The sequence below is a fragment of the Oreochromis niloticus genome, linkage group LG20 (genome assembly GCF_001858045.2).
Source record: "Oreochromis niloticus isolate F11D_XX linkage group LG20, O_niloticus_UMD_NMBU, whole genome shotgun sequence".
Lineage (NCBI taxonomy): Eukaryota > Metazoa > Chordata > Actinopteri > Cichliformes > Cichlidae > Oreochromis > Oreochromis niloticus.
Window position 1 is genome coordinate 15,982,027 of NC_031984.2, and position 20,015 is coordinate 16,002,041.

Here is a 20,015-nt window from a genome sequence, read left to right on the forward strand (position 1 = left end):
CTAATACCTGCTGGAAAAGGAAGTCAGCATCACCATAAAACTTGCCAGCGCATAGAAGCATGAAGTGCTCTAAAATCTCCAGACAGCTATGTTATTTTGGACTTGATAAAACACCGTAGCCCTGCAGCAACACCAGCACACTGCAGCACGTACACACAGTACATCAAAAACCTTGGCTTCTGTGTCTCTCTACGACCTTGATTTCCAATTGTAATGCAAAATTTACTTTTATCTGTAAAGAGGACCAGCGATCAACAGTCGAGTTCTTTTACTCCTTAGCCCAGGTAAGATATTGTCTTTCATTTGGGTGTAGTTTGACATTAAAAATGCGTAAGCCGTAGCCTCTTTTCCAAAGACGTCTGTGTGTGGTGGCCTTTGATGTTCTGACACCAGCATCAGACCGCTGCTCGTGAAATTTCCTGAGTTCTCGAAGCAATGATCTTCTGTGGCTTACCCACCTTTTGACAGTCATGATTATCATCTAGAGAATCATCAAATCAACATAACTGTGATTACACATACTGAGCTAAAGCAAGAACCACAAAGTATTTATACTGTTTGAACAATAATTTATTCAAACTCAGAATTAAATATTTTGAGAAAAATAGTCCTGAAGAATTTTTGTTACATGAATGTCGTGTAAACTTAAGCTCCATCCAATAAAGTCATTGTGCCCCTTAAGCTGAATTCCACTTCAGCTATAAGTTACACTAATTTATACAGTGTGATAATGGAAAACACCCACATCGCCTGTGAGTTACTGAAGTGCAAGCTCAGTTTAATTATTCAGTTCAAAGTAATTTAGTGAATCTGCAGCAATCATGGTAACCGGCATGACTGAGGATGACATCGAGTGGATAGGCATATGCAGGTCAAATTACCCCTCACGTCTATTCAAAAATAGAGTGCTAAAGCATGGCCCTACTCGAAAATTGCAAAACAAATGGAAATGTGTTGAGGATATTGTGTGCTGACAGTCAGCTGTCCTAGTGTGTGATGAGTTCATTGATCCATCTCGGCACCGAGAGAAAATGTCTCTCCTGCTTGTCTCCTGCTTTGCCTCTGCAGTCTAACACGGATATTTTTGCACTTTTATAACCATGGCTGTTTTCTCAAATTGTGTATATCCATTTATGGTTGTAATTATGCCTAGCGTGTATAAGTGCAGGCATTTTAAAATGAAAATTTAAAAAAATGAAATGAAAAAAAATGAATAGCATTACAAAAAAATTACACAAAAAAACAAAAAGAAAAAAAAAGTTTTCTAGACTAAGACTTGATGGCGTCTACAAAAGTAGGGATTGCCTGATCCAGCTTTTTCTTAGTCCAGTCTGATACTGATATAATGGCTGTGGGTATCTGCTGATACTGAGTTCAATAACTTTTAAATTAATTATCTGTCTCCCACTGTGAGGAAGAGGCTGCGAATAATTCTCTGTGAATAAAGAAACATCACACTCATTTTAAACAGCTTTTGTTACCTTGTAAAATAAAATGACACCAGTAAATAGATCTAGGAATATAAATTTACAGAATTTTTGGTATTTTTTTAAAGAGAAATGAAAATGAAAACAGACCTAGTAGTGATGTTATTTGTCCAGTATATTTGTACTGGTCTTATCTGGGATCTAAGTGAGTTTCTCTAGGCTGCAAACTGCTGTTATTTACAGTCACAGTATTCCTTCTTTTTGCTCCTCACACACAGGTGTGGAGCTGACAGCAGACAGCTGAAGTGAAATATTTAACGGTGTTGACAACAACACATTATGTTACCATAAATATATTGGTGTAGCTTTGTGATGTTCCTCCAAACTGCTGTCTGTCTGTCTGCCATTAGCTCCTTTCTACATTAGCTTTGCCGCTAGCTACAGCTCTGTGGCAAAGCAAACACACAATAACACAGAACTGAATTGAATAGATCGTGCCAGTGGATTGCCTCATAGTCACAGATATCCTGTCTAGATTTTTGGGCTAGAATTGGACAGCTGGCAAACCCAAATATTAGATCAGTGCATCAAAGTTGGGAACAAGAGATAAAAAGAAATGGGAGAGCTGCCTAGATGAAGTGAATCCAAGTGAGAAGGACACATGTTGAATTCCAGAGAGAGGGAAAGGGCATTGGTTAGAACTAAGAGTAAAGTTTCCAGTAAGAGGTCAAATTGAGGTGCACTAACACATGTTGTTACACTAATTAGACACTTCAGGCTATTTTTTAAAGCATTCACTCAAACAAATATCTTTTTCGAGCTTGGTAAGTTGTCTGTGTGCCCATTTCCGTGGCTAATGCACCACAAAGCTCCATAAATAACAGGTTTTCAAACACTATCAGCTCTCTATTGATAACTCCCTAATGTTGGCTTCTAATGATGCCAGATGTTTCATAGAGAAGCAGAAACTGCTCTGGGCTCCTCTCAGAAACCAGCCAATTAATCACCCCCGCGTGTGCGTACATGCTTGTTAAGCGCCGACACCAGTGCTTCTTGGTCAGAAGTGTTACAATTACTACAGTCTCAGTAGTTTCAGTAATTGTGTTCCAAAACTGCAGTGCCAAACCAGCGCTACGCTCTCTTGTACTTCACTGAACCATTTCCATATTATTACCCAGCTACTCAGATGTCACAGTCAGACACTTATACGAATGCAGGCAGATCTGAATGTTTGAAAATGTTTTGGAAGAATTCTGTAAAGATGAAATGAAAAATACTCAGAGGATAAATTCAATTGGTTTATTATTTAGATAAGTTGAAAAAAAAGTTGAACAAACAAGTAAATAAAGAAACAAGGTAAAATGAAGTAATAATGAAAAAACCTTAAACAAGTAAATAAAGAAACAAGGTAAAATGAAGTAATAATGAAAAAACCTTAAACAAGTAAATAAAGAAACAAGGTAAAATGAAGTAATAATGGAAAAAGTTAAACAAGTAAATAAAGAAACAAGGTAAAATGAAGTAATAATGAAAAAACCTTAAACAAGTAAATAAAGAAACAAGGTAAAATGAAGTAATAATGAAAAAAGTTAAACAAGTAAATAAAGAAAAAAAAGAAAACCCCAACAATCCCCTCTGAGCAAGCACTTGGCGACAGTGGGGAGGAAAAACTGCCTTTAAACGGGCAGAAACCTCCGGCAGAACCAGGCTCAGGAGGGGACAGTCAACTGCCGGGACTGGTTGGGCGGGTGAACAGAGGTGGAGCAAGACGAGGCTACATCAGGTGAGGAAGCAGTAGCGTCTCTCCTCCGGAACAAGCGGAACCATTTTGTCTTCTTTTTCATGCACTTTTCCACAAGCGCTTTTTTCTCCAGGATGAGATTTCTCAACTCATCGATTGTTTCTGCGTTTTGCTTTTCAAGTTTCTTACATCTTTGTTCCACCTCTTCTAATGTTGCTTGTTGTTCTTCAAGCTTGTCTTTGAGTTGTTTGGATGTTGCCTCCTGTACCAGCTTGTCCTTGTGCATGTCTGCATTTCTCTGTTGTACTTCTTTGTGCTCGTCTTCTAACTGCTCGTTTCTTTTCTGGATTTCTTGGAGCGTGAGCTGCAGGTCTTCATGTATTTTGTCTTGTTGTTGTTTTTGTGCCTGCATTTCAGTGTTTTCACGCTTCAAGTTATTGAATTCCACCAAAATCCCCTTAACGAGCTCGGAGTTGTTTCTCGCTATCTGATCGATCCTTTTCTGCATCTGTGAGCAGCGTTTCTCCAGTTTGTCCTTTTCTTCTTCCACTTTAGTTGCTTTGTCCTCCAGCTGCTTACAAAACTCTTGCAGTTTTAGATTTTTAGACTCAAAGTCCTGGACAATGCGTTTTCCTTCTTTCAGTCTTTCCTGCTGTTGCTCTTTCTGTTGAAGAAGGTCTTTATTTTGGTGCAGTGTTTCATCCAGGCTTTCTTTCAGCATTCGGTATTTTTCCTGCATGCTCTTCAGTTCATGCTGCATGTCTCTTTGCTTTTTGTCCTGCTCTTCCTTCTGTTGGAGGATTTCTTTCTTTTCTTCCACAGCTTCATGGAGCTGTCTTTGGAGCAGCTGATACCTTTGGTCCATGTACTGGAGATCCCATTGTATCTTGTCAGTCATCGTTTTCTTGTCTTGGAGCTGGTTGGTCATTTCTTTTAGTTCTGCACTCTTTTGCTTGTTTTCTTTAATGAGGTGCACAATCTGCTCTCGGGTCTGAGCAAACTTGATTCCCCAGCCCTCATTAATAATTTTTATGTCCGGCTGGCGCTGTTGTCTTTCTTCCAGCTCTTTATTTTGGGCTTCCATTCTTCTACACTTGTCCTCCAGTTGAAGTTTCTCTTCTTCAGTTTGTTGCATTTTTTTCTGGAGAAGGTAGTTTTCCTTCCTACTCTCCTCTAATGCCCTTTGGGAGGATAAGACGCCATTTGGGGAAATTGGCCGGCCACGCCAGGAAGGAGAGGCGGCGTAATCTTTTTGAATTGGTTGGTTCTTTCTTGGAAACATGATGGAGTTTCTATACGATGACTTTGAAAAGCTTTCCAAATGTTTCTGTGGTGAACGTTTTGTTGGCTGCAAACACAGATGCTGCTAAAACGAACTAAAACTTGCTGTGCCTCACCCCTATTTAAGGAAAATCATCAAAGGACTTAAGATTTTTAAGATCTCCTTATGACTAGAGATGGACCGATCCGATATTACGTATCGGTATCGGTCCGATACTGACCTAAATTACTGGATCGGATATCGGCGAGAAATAAAAAATGTAATCCGATCCATTAAATATCAAAAAAGCAGCTCACAAAACTTGCGACACGGCGTAACTCGGCTCATAACCGTAGCAAGTTGCAGCAGTATGGGTCATGTGATAGAGCGGCTGTGTGTATTTGTAGCCTCGCTACCAAACCAGCATTTAATCTCCGAGGAAGTTATCCCAGAGAGAAGTAAAGCAAGTGTGCAAGTTCATCTCTGAATGTTTGTAAAGCATTCCCGCATTAAGCTTAACAACCAATATATGGAGCGACTGCCTCTCTCTCTCCCTCCCTCTCCTGCCGCTACTTCAATCGTGAAACTGCTTAACGATCAGCTGATCGGCTTTTTTGTCGCGAGTCCGTCTCTCTTCTTTGTTTTTGGCCCACTTTGCACCAGAAAGAGGAAACCAGCGGCTGAACAACAGCAGCACGTTTAAGCTTGATAAGCTGCTGTTAGAATTTTTATTTAATATTACTTTCTACACCAGGATCCTTTTCTACGTAGCTGACGGCTGGTAACTGTGCAGGGGCGGATCTAGCAAACTGCAGCCAGGGGGGCCGATAGGGCATGAACAGGGAAAAGGGGGCACAAGAAAAGTGCTTGAATTTCAGATGTGGCTCTTAAACGTGCTTGAAAGTGTTGTAACTAAAAGTTACTGTGACTCAAACATAGAAAAATTCAATTTTTTTATTTCCCACACCTAATTTATTAGAGATTATTTTATTTAAAAGTATTTTATAGCATATAACACCTTTGAAAATATGCTTCGGTTCACATTTAACTCCAGAAAATCATCAATCAAAATATGGATATTACCTGATCACAGATTCGTGGTGACGTAACTGCTCTTTTAACTGTTTGGTGTCTTTGCTTTGTTTAGTGGTTGTAGAAATGGTTTAAATGAGCTTTGAGCTGCGATTCAGAGGTTTCTGTGGACACTGCTCATGTTGGCACTTATATTTCTAACCTTTTCTTCTAACCGATTAAACATGATCTCCTCCCTTTTGCCCCCATTTTTGGTGGTGTAGGTACAAATGATCAGTCGTGACATTCTCATAATAAATAAGATACTGCAAATAATTATTTCTGCATTTGTGCGATTGAAGTCAATTGAAAATGTGTATGCAATGACACTGTTTTAAATATTTGGCCTAAATAATTTTGGAGTGAATGAGTCTAAACATGATGACCTAACTAGTGATACCCTGTCACCTGTCACACACACACACACACACACACACACACACACACACACACAAATGGAAACACACTAATTATTCCACAGATACATCACATTAACAATAGGGCATTAATGGCACAAGCCTGAGTGACCCATTTTGCTTCTTTCTCGTTATATCTCCCAGACATACACACACAACCCCATCTCTGGGCCATCACATCTATTTATGTTAATGCACTGGCTGATTGTCTACCATTTTCACTTTAGATGAGACAGGCTAGGAGAGAAGAGTTTTATTATACAGACCTTAACTACATCACTTTCTGTCAAATTAGTGCACCTCAAGCCCATCTCACATGATATCCCTACATCTACTGGCTGTGCTTTTCTCTTCTCTCAGTCATTGCAGAGAAATTTAAATCAGTTTTTTTTTGGTCAAATATTCCAAAGATCTGTTTCATCTCGTCATCCATTTCAAAAATCCACTGAAGGCAGAGAATTTCTTACAAGAATTCTTCCTGACTTGTGTCAGTTTTTATTTCCAGCATTGTTCCAGACTCGGTGACTCGGCCCATCAGTGCAAACGTGCAGTGCACACATAAGTGGAAGGAAAAATATACTGTATATATAACACCCCGCATAACTATAGCTATATCCCTAAAAGTAGTATATGTGCATCTCTGTGTGTGTCTGCTTCTACCAAGATCCAAAGCCTGCAGAGCACCAGTGACCTGATATGTAGGGCGAGACCGACACACTGGGATGACAGCTTAGAGCCCGCCCCCACTAACTCTGACTGACAGCGCCGTAACCTCGGCTGCCTCCCACGACAATAGTTTGGTCTTGGTTCCATTTTAACGTCTGTCATTCCTAGTTTGATATAACAGCTATTTCTGGAGCAAAATTCTATAAAAGCATAAGACTACAACTGGAGGACAAAAGCACATGAAGTGGAATGAGAGGAAATGTTTTGAGGGAGATATAATCGGACTCTGACAAACTGATTGCCGTTTATTCCCTTAAGCAACTGTAAAGAACTGCAAGTCTTAGATTGTTCTAGGTGCTTCTGCAAAAAAAAAAAATCTATATATACATATATATATATAGCTGCAGGATTTTTGTCTTTTACTCTAACAGCCATTATGACCAATACAGCACTTAGGCAATCACTTTCAGCTGCCTCTATCTATAACTCTTACGAGACAAATCCATCCTAATCTAAGGATAAGTTGCAACAGCCGCATGTCTCAGTGGATTCAACTAAATCAGGTCAAAAGGGTGCAAACACTTAAAAGCGTAGTATTGTACACAAAGAGTGCCATGCTAAAGCCCAGTGTTTCCACCATTTGATGCCAGTGATCAAAGTAAAGGATCAAAACGACCACAAATTAATAGAGAACCAGGGCTAGAAGTGGAAATAATATAAGACAGGTGAGAATCTAAGAAGATTTTGATTCAAAATCAAGAGCAGATAAAAACATTTTTTTTGCAACGCATGATCTTTATGTGCCGTATGAGAGATTGACTTTGACATAATAGCCCCAATCTCTTTTTGAGAATGAATCACTTAAGAAGTCAAGAAGGGCCGCATGAGGAAGTGGGTTACATTCAAGCTAAAATCACAGAATTTCTTCTTTTCAGCCTCCAGACATCTCCTGGGCTTGGACGTTAAAGTCAGTTCTTATTTGTGACTTAATTGCAGGAAATCGGATCACATATACACACAAATGGGAACCTGAATGTCATATTAAACTACTCACATTTATCAGTGCATTTCGAGCATGTTATAAATCACTGTAATGTGTATTTTCCATGGTCTGAGGCACTTTTCGATAGCGCCATATGGCTTTTTCATCAGCCAGAGCTTCCCTTGGGTTTGGTAAGCATGGGAGTGAAAAAGAGAAAGAAAAAAAAAGTTTGTGAAGTGAAAATGTCACATGTTCAATGAGCATGCAAAGAATTGTTGAACTGACGTGGCTGGGGAGGGGCTTCTTTTTAATGTAACTTCAGAGAGGTACCATAGGGAAGAGAGAAGAGCCAGACAGGAATGTTTCAAAAGAATTTCTTTAAAGATGATGACAGGAAGTGGGAATTAAGTGCATTTGAGAAAAATATATTGAGAACATATAAAATTATAAAATAAAACACTGTATAAATGTGTGGGGGTAAATGCAGCTAACTAGAGAGCATACTGCTTGGCTTAAAGAGAGTCACTGTGCATTGAGCTGCATTTAAACAACTCTTCCTCTCCACCTCGGCTGACACTTGGCTGCCTATTGACATGGTAAATTGAGGGCCTATTTGAGCAGCACCGTGACAGGCAGAGGAGGCTATAGACCCTGCCAGTGCTGTATATTCAAAGGAACTTTGTAATAATGCACATCAGGGAACAGAGCAGGAAGGGAAAGAGTGGAATATGGACAGAAGGAAAAAGGAGCGCAACATAAGGTGGGCCGTATGGAGGTAGAGCGATTAAAAAGCGTGATTTATAGGCTGGAGCAGAGAAAGAGAGGGAACAGCTAAGTGTCTGATAAGAGGGGAAGACGGAACGCAAAATTGATTTCTATTTTTGGAAGAGGTACGGGAGGAACGAGATTTAAACTTGTTCAATTTCAAAGTTGCGCAAGCACACACTTCAGTGGCTTAATATATACATGTAAACTGATGTAGAAGACACATCTCACATGCAGATGGACCCTGCCACACATCACGCTCGTAGGTTATTATTAGGAGTAATGTAATTGCTTTTCGAGTGGATGAATGGATGTGACTTGTGCTCCTGACTATGCAAGGAGGTATGCATTGTTAGGGTGTAGCTGGAGCCATTAGCCATTTGGTGTAATGGGCAATCTGCTCCACAAGCTTCACTGACCCCCAGCATTTGGTAGGAGGAGCAGGCCAACCTATTAACAAAGAGTAAAAAGCTCCAAGCATACCCTATCACACAAGGCCACACTTAATTAGGCTGTTTGTTTAGCAGACTCTAATGGGAGAGTTAGCGACTGAGGGAAAGGGGTTGACTGCTCTCCTTGAAACTGCAGGCTGAAAGACATCTGGCCAAGGATGAGGCTGAGGACACAAAGATATTAGTGGAACATGGCCTCCCGTTTGCTGCTATCTCATTTTCTCGGGACCGATGGTAATGATGGAGAGCAGAAATAAACAATAATGCGAGTCATTACAACTGAACTACCGCAATAATGGTCAAAAATAAAACTACACAGATGCTTTATCACAACAGCCAAAATTCAGTAATTAAATTGATCAAGTATGCGAGTGAGGGAAAATACAGTGAGAAGTATTAAGTCGGTAAGTAACAACAGAGTGATGCATGGGGGATACAACCACTGTATGAAATTATAGCTAATTAGTGCAATCCTTCAGAAAAATTACATCTCTCTTTTTCTTCTGTCCCTACACCCTTTCAGCTCCTCTCCCTTGATCCTTCTCTGTGTGCAGAAGGCTAATTAAAATACAGAAATTGGATATGGGCCTGTGCGCACTTTAATTCAGCAAGAGGATAGAGAAAGGAAGCAGTGAGGAGGGAGAGGCGGGAGAAAAGTTGGAGCCAGGACAAGAATTCGGGAAAGGTGAGGCCTTGTCATCTGGGAAAGCATTACAGGCATGGCATTGGTAGCAATGAGGGCACAGGGCAGACTCAATGAAAACAGTTGAGGTGTGACGCCTCAGAACAGAATTTTTCAGAAATCCACCGCACTCTGCTCTTGTTAATCCGCGACTTATTTACCCCGAAACAGGTTCTCCTCTTTTACTCTTTCATCAATCTGTGAAAGGCCTGCAGGATTAGAGCAGAAATGTTTATCCGCTGAACCGTACTGAGTCCATCTAAGTCCTACACATCGGGTCAGAGGTTAAAGCAGTTGGCGGTTGGTCTCACGGAGCCGCTAAAAAGAACGTTACATCATTATCTCAGAAAATGTTTTCCACCAACAGTAACACTCTAATGGATACCTGAGTTTGAGCTAAACTTCCTATTGTGTTACTAATACGAGTGGCTTCACCCTGAGGTGTTGTACCTGAGTTACCAAGTGAGTTGTGCAACTTAAGTCATGTTTCTCTAGTTTTACCAAAGTTCATCTTGAAGGAAGTCTTACCAGTCTGCAGCCATGTTGGGAAAGCATCTGAATGATAATATATATCCCTGGCTCAGGCTTAGGGCTTTGAACATTTTTTTATAAAACAGCCAAGAGAAGTTCACTTACCTAAAAAGTAACAAGTACAAGTGCTCGCCTAATACTTTATTAGGTCTACTTCTTCAGCTGCACTTTAACACAAATATCTCATCAACAATCATGTGGCTGCAATTCAGTGCATTTAGACATAGTTTCAAATGAATGGGAAAGAAACATGTTTTCAGTATCAAGGTTTTTAGTAAGTGCTTCAGAAACTGCTGATCTACTGCGATTTTCTTGTGCAGACATCTTTAAAGCTTACAAAGAGCGCTCCATAAAAGGGAAAATATATTTAGTGAGCAGCAGTTCTCTGAGTGAAAAGGCCAAGTTAATGTCAGAAAGGAGAATGAACAGACTGCAGCAGATTCCAGCAGAAGACCACACTGTTTGTCAGCTGAGAATAGAAAAGTACAGTTCACACAGGCTCACTACAACTGGAGAACAGAAAATTGAAATAAAAAACATTTCCTGGTCTGATTAGTCTCAATTACTGCTGCAATATTTGGATGCCAGGGTCAAAATTTTGCGTAAAAACCATGAAAAGAGGGTTCCATCTGGCCTTGTATCAATGGTGTAAATATGTGGGGGATATTTAATATTTTCTTGGCAATCTTTGGGCCCCTTACTACCAACTGAGCATCATTTAAACACCAGTCATAAACACAATTAATGCTTCGATCTTAAATATGATCAACCTATCTCTAATACTCGACTATGTACAACAGGCCTTCAAGGTGGCTGTAGTTAAACCTTTACTTAAAAAGCCATCTCTAGACCCAGCTGTCTTAGCTAATTATAGGCCAATCTCCAACCTTCCTTTCATATCAAACATCCTTGAAAGAGTAGTTGTCAAACAGCTAACTGATCATCTGCAGAGGAATGGCTTATTTGAAGAGTTTCAGTCAGGTTTCAGAGCTCATCACAGCACAGAAACAGCTTTAGTGAAGGTTACAAATGATCTTCTTATGGCCTCTGACAGTGGACTCATCTCTGTGCTTGTCCTGCTAGACCTCAGTGCTGCATTCGATACTGTTGACCATAATATCCTATTAGAGCGATTAGAACATGCTGTAGGTATTACAGGTACTGCACTGCAGTGGTTTGTATCATATCTATCTAATAGACTCCAATTTGTTCAAGTAAATGGAGAGTCCTCTTCACCCACTAAGGTCAATTATGGTGTTCCACAGGGTTCAGTGCTAGGACCAATTCTATTTACATTATACATGCTTCCCTTAGGCAGCATCATTAGAAGACATAGCATAAATTTTCACTGCTATGCAGATGACACTCAGCTCTATCTGTCCATGAAGCCAGGTAACACACACCAATTAGTTAAACTGCAGGAATGTCTTAAAGACATAAAGACCTGGATGGCCGCTAACTTTCTGCTTCTTAATTCAGATAAAACTGAGGTTATTGTACTCGGCCCTGAAAATCTTAGAAATATGGTATCTAAGCAGATTCTTACTCTGGATGGCATTACCTTGGCCTCCAGTAACGCTGTGAGGAACCTTGGAGTCATTTTTGACCAGGACATGTCCTTCAACCCACATATTAAACAAATATGTAAGACTTCTTTCTTCCATTTGCGCAACATCTCTAAAGTTAGAAATATCCTGTCTCAGAGTCAGGGGCGATTCTAGGATCAGAGCTTTGGGGGTGCTGAGCACCCAGGGAGCTGCCCATCCAGGCAAGATAAACTTTACTCGTCACGATGAGACTTCTTCCCTGTCTCTGTCAGTCCCTGCATCCTTAAATGTCTCCTGTTGTCCCCTGTTCCCTCTGACTGTCTCTTTGGTGCATTTAAACCCCTGTTCCTCCCTGTCCTCATCGTCCGTTGTCTTCATCTCCATTATCAGTCATCATAATTTTACCCTCTCTGTGCAAGTCTGCAAATTTCTTTATTAAACAACAAGATTCTTAAATTAAAAAAAAACAACAACAAAAAAAACAACAAAAAAAAAAACACCAGTCTACCTGTATTGTTGCTAACCACATCGATCCACAGTGTACCATCTTCTGATGGCTGTTTCCAACAGGATAATGCAGCTCAAATCATCTCAGATTGTTTTCTTGAACATGGCAATGTGTTCAAAGTAAGAAAATGGCCCCTGCAGCCACCAGATCACACTAATAGAGCACATTTGAGATGAGGTGGAATCGGACATTCACATCACGGATGTGCAGTCAAAAAAACAAAACAAAAAAAAATCATTTTTAGTTTATCGGTTCTGACTGTTCAGGAATATTGGTGGGACAATGCCATCGTTGCTGTTTTTAGAGTTCTCCTGTAGATTTCTATTTGGGATTTCTTTAAAAAAAAAAAAAGATAGAGATGAAGATGTCATCAAGTATGTAAAAAAGTCTGTGGTTTTGCCCACAAGTTATTCTCACCAGTATAACTGATGAGACCCAGAGAGGCAGAAATATCATTATGAACAAGAACATATAAAAAGGGGCAAGAAGCTTATTGAGGAATTAAAATTATTTTGTACAAAAATGTCTAATTATTTTGAAGAGCATAATAGTGGGTGACACTTGAGGCTTCTCGAATAACACACTACAACCTCTAACCCAATTATCAGCAGCTGAATTGGTTTAAAAAACAAAAATAAAATTTAAGTAATGCAAAGATATTTTAGGTTTCCTTTATAGACAAAATTAAATAAAATTAACTAAATACACATTTCATATTTTTCTAATAATGAATGCTTCATTGGTACTCTCATATCAATATTTTCTCATGAAAGGTTCGCTTTCTCATTTTTCTCATATTTCTCATATACCATGATGATTTCATTTTATATATCATACTTTTAAAATACATTTTCAAATGTTTCATGAGGTAATAATTTCCTTCATATTATCCAGCAGATTTAGCTACAATATATGGAAGAGGTGGGAAAAGGACAAACTACAAAATTATGGCCCAACCTTTCTATCATAAACATAGATTACTATGTACAGACATAATCATTTCAGTATTCTCTTGAGTGAGCTACAAGAATATCATCACTTGAAAAAATGGTAGCCAAAGCTATGAAGAAACTAATAACAATAATATATCCTTCAGCTGATAAAACAGTTTATGAAAACTTCTCAGGGCTCTTGTTAATGTAGTCTGGGAATTCCAGTTACTGTACAAGATTACACAAACACATCCCCCCGTTTCCTCTATCCCTCTGTCAATTTAGTCTTTATTCCACTCTCTGTGAGTCTAAAATGCACATGCTCGTGCCAGGTGCAGCTGCAGGGCAGCAGTGGATCAGAGAGCTGATGATGGATGACTGGAGTGCATGCGTGTGTTAAAGAGGATTCTCCATGCATTATATTGAGTGGCACACCCTCCTGCTGTGAGGAAGCACGGGATGATGATGGACACGGCAAAGAGGTTAACAGCTTGCACGCTCCCTGACAAGCATAAACACAGGAAATTGCTGTATAACCCCTCCATGCCACTGTAGCTGAGAGGGTTAGCACACCATCACCATATTACCCAACTACAGAGGCCCCTAACACATTTGGCTCCAGCACCAAATGGATGCACTCTCTAGCAGGCGGTATAGCACACACCAGGAAAACAACAAAGTTTGTCTGTTTACAGCTAACACTCCTCCTGCCGCAGCGCCCCACTCAGAGGGGTGTTAGCTTCCCTTATGCTTCATCAACATGTTCACACATACAAACACAAATGGATGTATTGACCAAAGCATGTGCACATATTTGGCGTCTCAGTGGAAAGGGGCAGTTCATTTAAAACCAAATGAGCACACAATGGTGTGACCCAATCTGAAGAAACGCTATGCATTTGTGCTTTGGGGCTTTTGAAGAAAGGTTTAGCCATCATCTGGAGGAAGGACAACACAATAGATTATTCAAGGAGCATGTTGTTCATAGTTGTTCATTTTTATGAATTATTTTATGGCAGAACTACGTTTTCAGAGTAATTAAAAGAAAATAATGCTGCAGCATGTCTGTCTATTAGAAGAAAATTACAGTACAAACATTCCTCATGTTTAAGCCCCCATCCTACAGTAGGTGTCCATCATGAACCACGGCAAACAGCAACTATCGACCCTCCCTTGGCAGGCTTTCTACCAACATGCCCAGAGAGAGACACACAAACAAATGTGTTGTTTATAGATTCAGATCCAGCTGTGCGCTTGTCTCTGTGTGGGCCTGTCAGGTTGGTGGTGGGCATGGCTTTTGGCTTTTTTTTTTTTTGTATGTCTGAGTGCGTGTGCTTATGTCTCGCTGTTTTATGGATGGATGGAAACCATGCTGGAATGCTCTATACTGGCCCAAAATCTTTGGATATCCTGCTGCTGGGCTTGGCCAGGCTTGCCTTTTGGAGAACACACACTGGGCTGCCCCCACGTCTATTCCTAATGTGAACATGGGATGAAGCCTGCTGTCCTCTCCTCTGGAGAAAAAAAAATCCCTGCTCATCCTAAACAATGAGCACTGGACGACACAGTGGCCCACTTGGATCATTTGTATGGCTGCTTATCTCAGATATGACAACAGAGCCAGATGTCCTGGATGATTTAAGCAAACATCTGATGAATTTCATCCAATCGGAATTGCCTAACATAGAGGGGAATATAATTATATAGCTTGACTTGCTGTGCAGCAGGCAGCAAGGAGGAAAATGTAATTTACATGAAGATGAGGCAAAATGTCTATTATACCATTTAAAATGCAGATCAGCCCTTGTAAATGATAGTGTCACAGGCCGGTTGCCGACAGCCTACCTCACAATAACACTACAGTCTCCTGGCAAATGAAAATCAATGCAATGCATTATCAATCTGTGTCGCTTTGGTTCTGTACGTACCCAACTAAAAGTAATCACAGTTCACAAATTGGATGTTAACTCGGATAAGAATTATCTAAATTCCTCAAATAGATTCTTAAACTTTCTTTCTAAAAGTTTTAAATAAGAGACAAAATCTTCTTAAATAAGTATCTGTGCCCTATAATTTATTGCAGATGTTAGTAAGCCTTATATCTTGTCGTAGCTGTATAGTCATCCCTATGCATGTCTTCAAGCAGTGATCCAGTCTTTTTGGACCCATATTCATTAAAGTTTAAGTGGCACAGCAGTGTCAGGGTAGCATCAGCGCCCAAGGGTCTGAGTAAATTAATGATGCTTAAGTAAACTATGGATTAATTATGGATTGTCCAATGTGTCAGTATGCACGTATGCATATCTGACTGAGCCTCCACCTTGCAGTCATGCTAATGAAGAGCTAACCTGCTTCAGTAGACAGAGGACAGATGGAAAACCCACTTGGCACTACACCAATGCTCTCACACACGTTATTGCCCTTGAGCAAAGAGAGGCTCTGATTAGGCTTCACTTAAGTTGGTTAGCCTGGAGCTAACACCGACCAGCCAAGCGCGGGAAAGAGAAAGTGGCAGGACAAAAAACAAGGGTACAAACAATTCAAAAAAACACCGAAGAGCTTTTTTTGCACAGTATATTAATGTCTAATTAGTTTTGTCCCCTGAAGCTAGGGTAAGTGGGGTGGGGGGGGAAGACAATCAGAGCTCTGTAAAGAGAAATTTGTTTTGAGCTGAGGCTGCATAAAATGTGACCTCACAACAAAAACAAAAGGGAAAAAAAGGGTTGGATTTATTTCAGCATGTTTTCAGAGGAATTTTGGTTTATAAAGACACCGCTTTGATACGCAAAATCTAAATTTCAGTAATGTTTCCAAGCGAAAATACAACTGCTAAACAGCTTTTGTAGTTTACTATCAGTTTCTTTTCTAGCTTTCATAAACCAAACAGTAATTAATGAATGAAGAACAGTCATCAGATCAATCAGCAGAATTAGCCACCGCAGCCTTCTACAAAAAAGAAAAGAGAGAGCTATCGATTGCTATTCTTTGTAGTGTATGCCACCCTTTCAATTCAGATCTAAAAGCAACAAATTCTGTTTTGTGAGGGGTGGGGTTGGTGGTGCTTTGAAAGGGTGGGGGTGGGTTATTGTGCTTACATGACTGATGAAGTCATATTTCATACTTGTGTAACAGCAAAACAAAAGCATGAATAACAAAGAATACAGCATCATTGTTATTCTTCAGCTGGTAATTTATCCAGGTGAGCCAGACGCTGGACAAATACAATCAAGTACAAAGAAACCATGGGTAACACTGAACCTCCAATACAGTCTTCTTTCCTGTAAAACAAAGACTTTGGCTGCTTAACTGCACATTACAGCTGGGTATTTTTACCTACATGCAAGTTTAAAAGTCTTTTTTCTCAAAGGTAAATCTAACCAGACAGAGAAGACCAAATCCACATTTATTTTGAAAAGTTCTTACCTGAAATCCTGTCAGAAGCAACTTTTCAGATTTACTTATTTATTTTTCCTGAGGATAGTGGAAATCTAGAGGCTATTCCACAATAAAGAAAATATATATAAAATAATCTCCATAGAAACATTTCCTGCTACTTAAACGCATTTTTATTTGTCTTTTGCCAAAAAAATTAGCATCATAAATGTTCTATAAAAAATAATAGATGTGGTGCAAATGTGATATGATGTCAAAGAAAACCCCAAAGTAGCTTATAAAGTCCCAGTTAGTGACCAGCTCATGCCCCGTATGAATACCCACAGTGGATCTGGGTAAGATGCTCTAGTAAAGGGAATAGTAGGCGCTCTTACCGTCCACAGCCATAGTCGGTCTCAGCGTGTATCTCTCCGTGGTGTCAACAGGACTCTCTCATTCTTCTGCCAGACGGATAAAATGTAGGCTACTGAGCGTGAGAGATGAAGAGCGCTTCCTGCCCCTTCTAACCTATGTGAGCATGGAGACAGCTCTCACTGCTGTTAGTACTGAGAGAAAAGAAAAACCTAGATCACACTCTTCCTCTCTGTCGGTTCACGGCCATTTGGTCTCCGGGATGCCGGGACCAGTCCGCTATGAAACTGCTCCTTCAGTATCTCCGCCCCCCCTCTCTCCGTACCTGACCGGCTGGAGACAAAAGGTCATTACGCCCCGACACCAGCTGTTATAGGACACAGACACCGCTCTCTCTCTCCCTCTCTCTCTTTCTCTCTCACCCCGCGCACAAACACATCCACGCCTCTTTTTTGTTAAATCGCGAGCGACGATAGAGATTCTCCCCCCTTTTTTCTTAAAAAAGCTTAGAAAAACTTTCGTCTTCCAACTATATTATTGTTGTTGTCATTATAAAATAATAATAATAATAATAATAATAATATAGAAGCTTTCTCTGATGTTTGATTGAAACCTTCTAGTTTTCTCAACCTAAAGTTTCTAAGTTCTGCACAGTGGAAGAGTTGAATAGGATATTATTACAATGAACCATTACAGAAAGCAAAGGTTTTCATATATTGCAGCATTGTGGTTCCACTAAGTAAGGGTCCCACAGGAGGAAGAAGAACGGTCAAAATCCAAACAGCATCAGTAGGGCAGTATAATCAGTGCGTTTTGCCTAAATTTAACCTGATTGTTTTGGGACTGCTCCGACATTGATATTACCTGTTATATTAAAGATTTTTCCTCATACCAATTTTGTTAAAGGTTTAAATGTAGTTCAAATATAGTGTGAAGAAGTTCTGAAAGACTTTACAATAGATATGTTATTTTTCATCCGTTCGTTGTTTCCCTGCCATCATCAGCACACTTCTTCTAACCATCAGTAAATCTGTCACTGTCCGCACCCCTCCCAAAGGATCTGCGTCTACTCCCAGAACCAAACCAGATCTTTCGCTTGTTAGGCAAATGTGCAAATCACTACATTAGAGCCACTCAAATCAGAGAAGACATTATGGATCTTTATTTGCCTTCACAATAGTATGCTGATGAATGAAGTGTTTCATTTAGTTTATTTGTGTGTCTGTGTGTGTGCAAAAACTGGTCCTCTCCATCGAGTGGAAAGAACAGAAGAAATTTTAAGTACATGTTTTTGCTACCATCTACGTGAGCAGAAGGTCTCAAACCACAAACCAAGAAGCAGAAATGTGGAGAGATCCTCTGGCAGCAAAACCTAAAAACAGCCATCCCCCTGACATCCACGTCAGCTGCTATTTGCCCGTCAAACAACCGAGCTTCACTTCAAAGCGGAGAATATGGGAGAAAGTTGTGAACGTGTCTTTGTCAATATAATCTCACAGCATATCCGACTAATTGATTCTGCTGGCATTCAGATACATGCAGATTGCTCTGCACCAGTGGTTTTTTTTGTGTGTGTAGAACAGTCGAGAGATATGTCCCTGAAAGACTCCATCAGTCTGCGGAAGGAGATGAGGGCCCTCCCTAAAGCTCAGGCACTGCACTGGATCATCAAAGGGTGAACAACAAGGAACAAAGGACTAGCTGGTCCATCAGGGCTTCACCAAAATACATGCTGATTGGGAGTGAACCTGCCAGACACGCCAACACACACATGCACAGATTTACTGTATACATAATGTTAATACACACACACACACACATGCACACACACACACATTTGCATTCACTCCCTCACACTCACAGAGTCAGAGCTTAATTTAGAAGTGTGTTCTCTATGCCTGTAAGGACATTTTGTCATGTAAAAAATTGAGCGGTTGAACCCTTGCATCTTTAATTCAGAGGGTGGTCTGTGTGCTGAATAATGAATAGAACGGGTCCAACAGAGATCAAGAGAGAGACAAACTTGCTAAGAACCACAGGGTCTCAGGTGACAGCAACACAGCAGCTAAAGTATGAGCAACTCTTGCGGGGGAGGGGGGAGAGGTATGTCAGTGCAGATAAAGAAGTGAACAACAGCAAAGGGACATGAAAAGTGTTATTGTTTGTAGTCATTCATTACTTTTTATAATTCATTCTTCAGTCGGCAGCAGGAGCACAAGCTGAGAGTTTTGTTAAAGCATTTTTAGTGAGATAAGCAGTATCAGTGAAAGGTTAGAGTGATGGTGACTAAGAGAGTGTTTGCCTCCATGCATTTTACAGTACGATATTCACTATAACTGATATATGAAGCCATTAATATTTCTCTGATAATGCTGTACCAGCATTATCAACCCTAACTCCATGCCATTTGTTTTCTTTGGGTTCTTTTGCTTTGGACAGTGCAAAACTAGCAAAATCTAAATGCATGCGGCGTAAACACATTCACACATGCCACTTAAACATGCACTTTCTGAAAAGTAGACGGAGCTTTCCAACAACATAAACAACAGCAGCAAGCAGTATGCTTGTACTGCTAACAACCAGATTGCAGCTGCTGATGAAAAAGGAGTGTCTTGGGTTTGTGTTAGAGCTCCCTTCAAAGAGAGAGGGAGAAAGAGAGCCCCTCCTCGAGAAGCACAGAGAAGCTATTGATAGTGGAGTGTGGCATCAGCCTCACCAAAGCTGGTGTCATGGTGAGTGGCTGTCCCTGAGTTGGCAGTGAAGAATAATAGTGCCAAATACAACAGTAAAATGGATAGAGAAGGGCAGCCAAGGGAAGACCGGATAAACCTTGGGTGCATCTAAATGGCTCAGAAACAGAAAAGATTCAAAGAGGTTGGATATCAGTAAAACAGAAGAGTCGTCTTCTCTCTACACTTAATGTGATCTGAAAGGGGGATGCTTTTTTTCTGGTGAAAGTGAAAGCAATCTAATGAATTCCCATAGGAAGCTATTTACTCCACTGAGATGAGTGCAGATGATAGAGAGGAATCCACTTTATAGTGTTAAGTTGTGGCCCTGAGCTGCTTTCCTAATCAAAGACTTGGGAGAGTATTTGGCGATTCTGTGTGCATATTGAGGCGAGGCCTCCTTTGAAAGTGTTCGGTCCCCTTTCTAGATTTATTCCGGATGTGGACCAAAAGATGACAGACCACATTTGAGAGATATATTCCCTTTACCACTCCCTGATCATTACCTCTTTTCGCTTGCTCCACACCCAATACATGTATGTACGTATACATTTGCACATA

General features: G+C 40.3%; 1 protein-coding gene across 2 annotated transcripts in view; it reads right to left on the reverse strand.

Annotated features, from left to right (window-relative positions):
• Positions 1 to 17,143, reverse strand: part of samd10b (sterile alpha motif domain containing 10b) — a 58,234-nt gene extending 41,091 nt beyond the window's left edge. The window contains exon 1 of one of the 2 annotated variants that reach the window (XM_025901587.1): positions 16,749 to 17,143. In XM_025901587.1, the coding sequence (XP_025757372.1) occupies positions 16,749 to 16,761 (13 nt within the window). In that variant the 5' untranslated portion in view covers positions 16,762 to 17,143. The remainder of the gene's footprint in view (positions 1 to 16,748) is intronic. The other variant, XM_013274244.2, reaches the window with a different exon arrangement.
• Between the last annotated feature and the right edge of the window lie 2,872 nt (positions 17,144 to 20,015).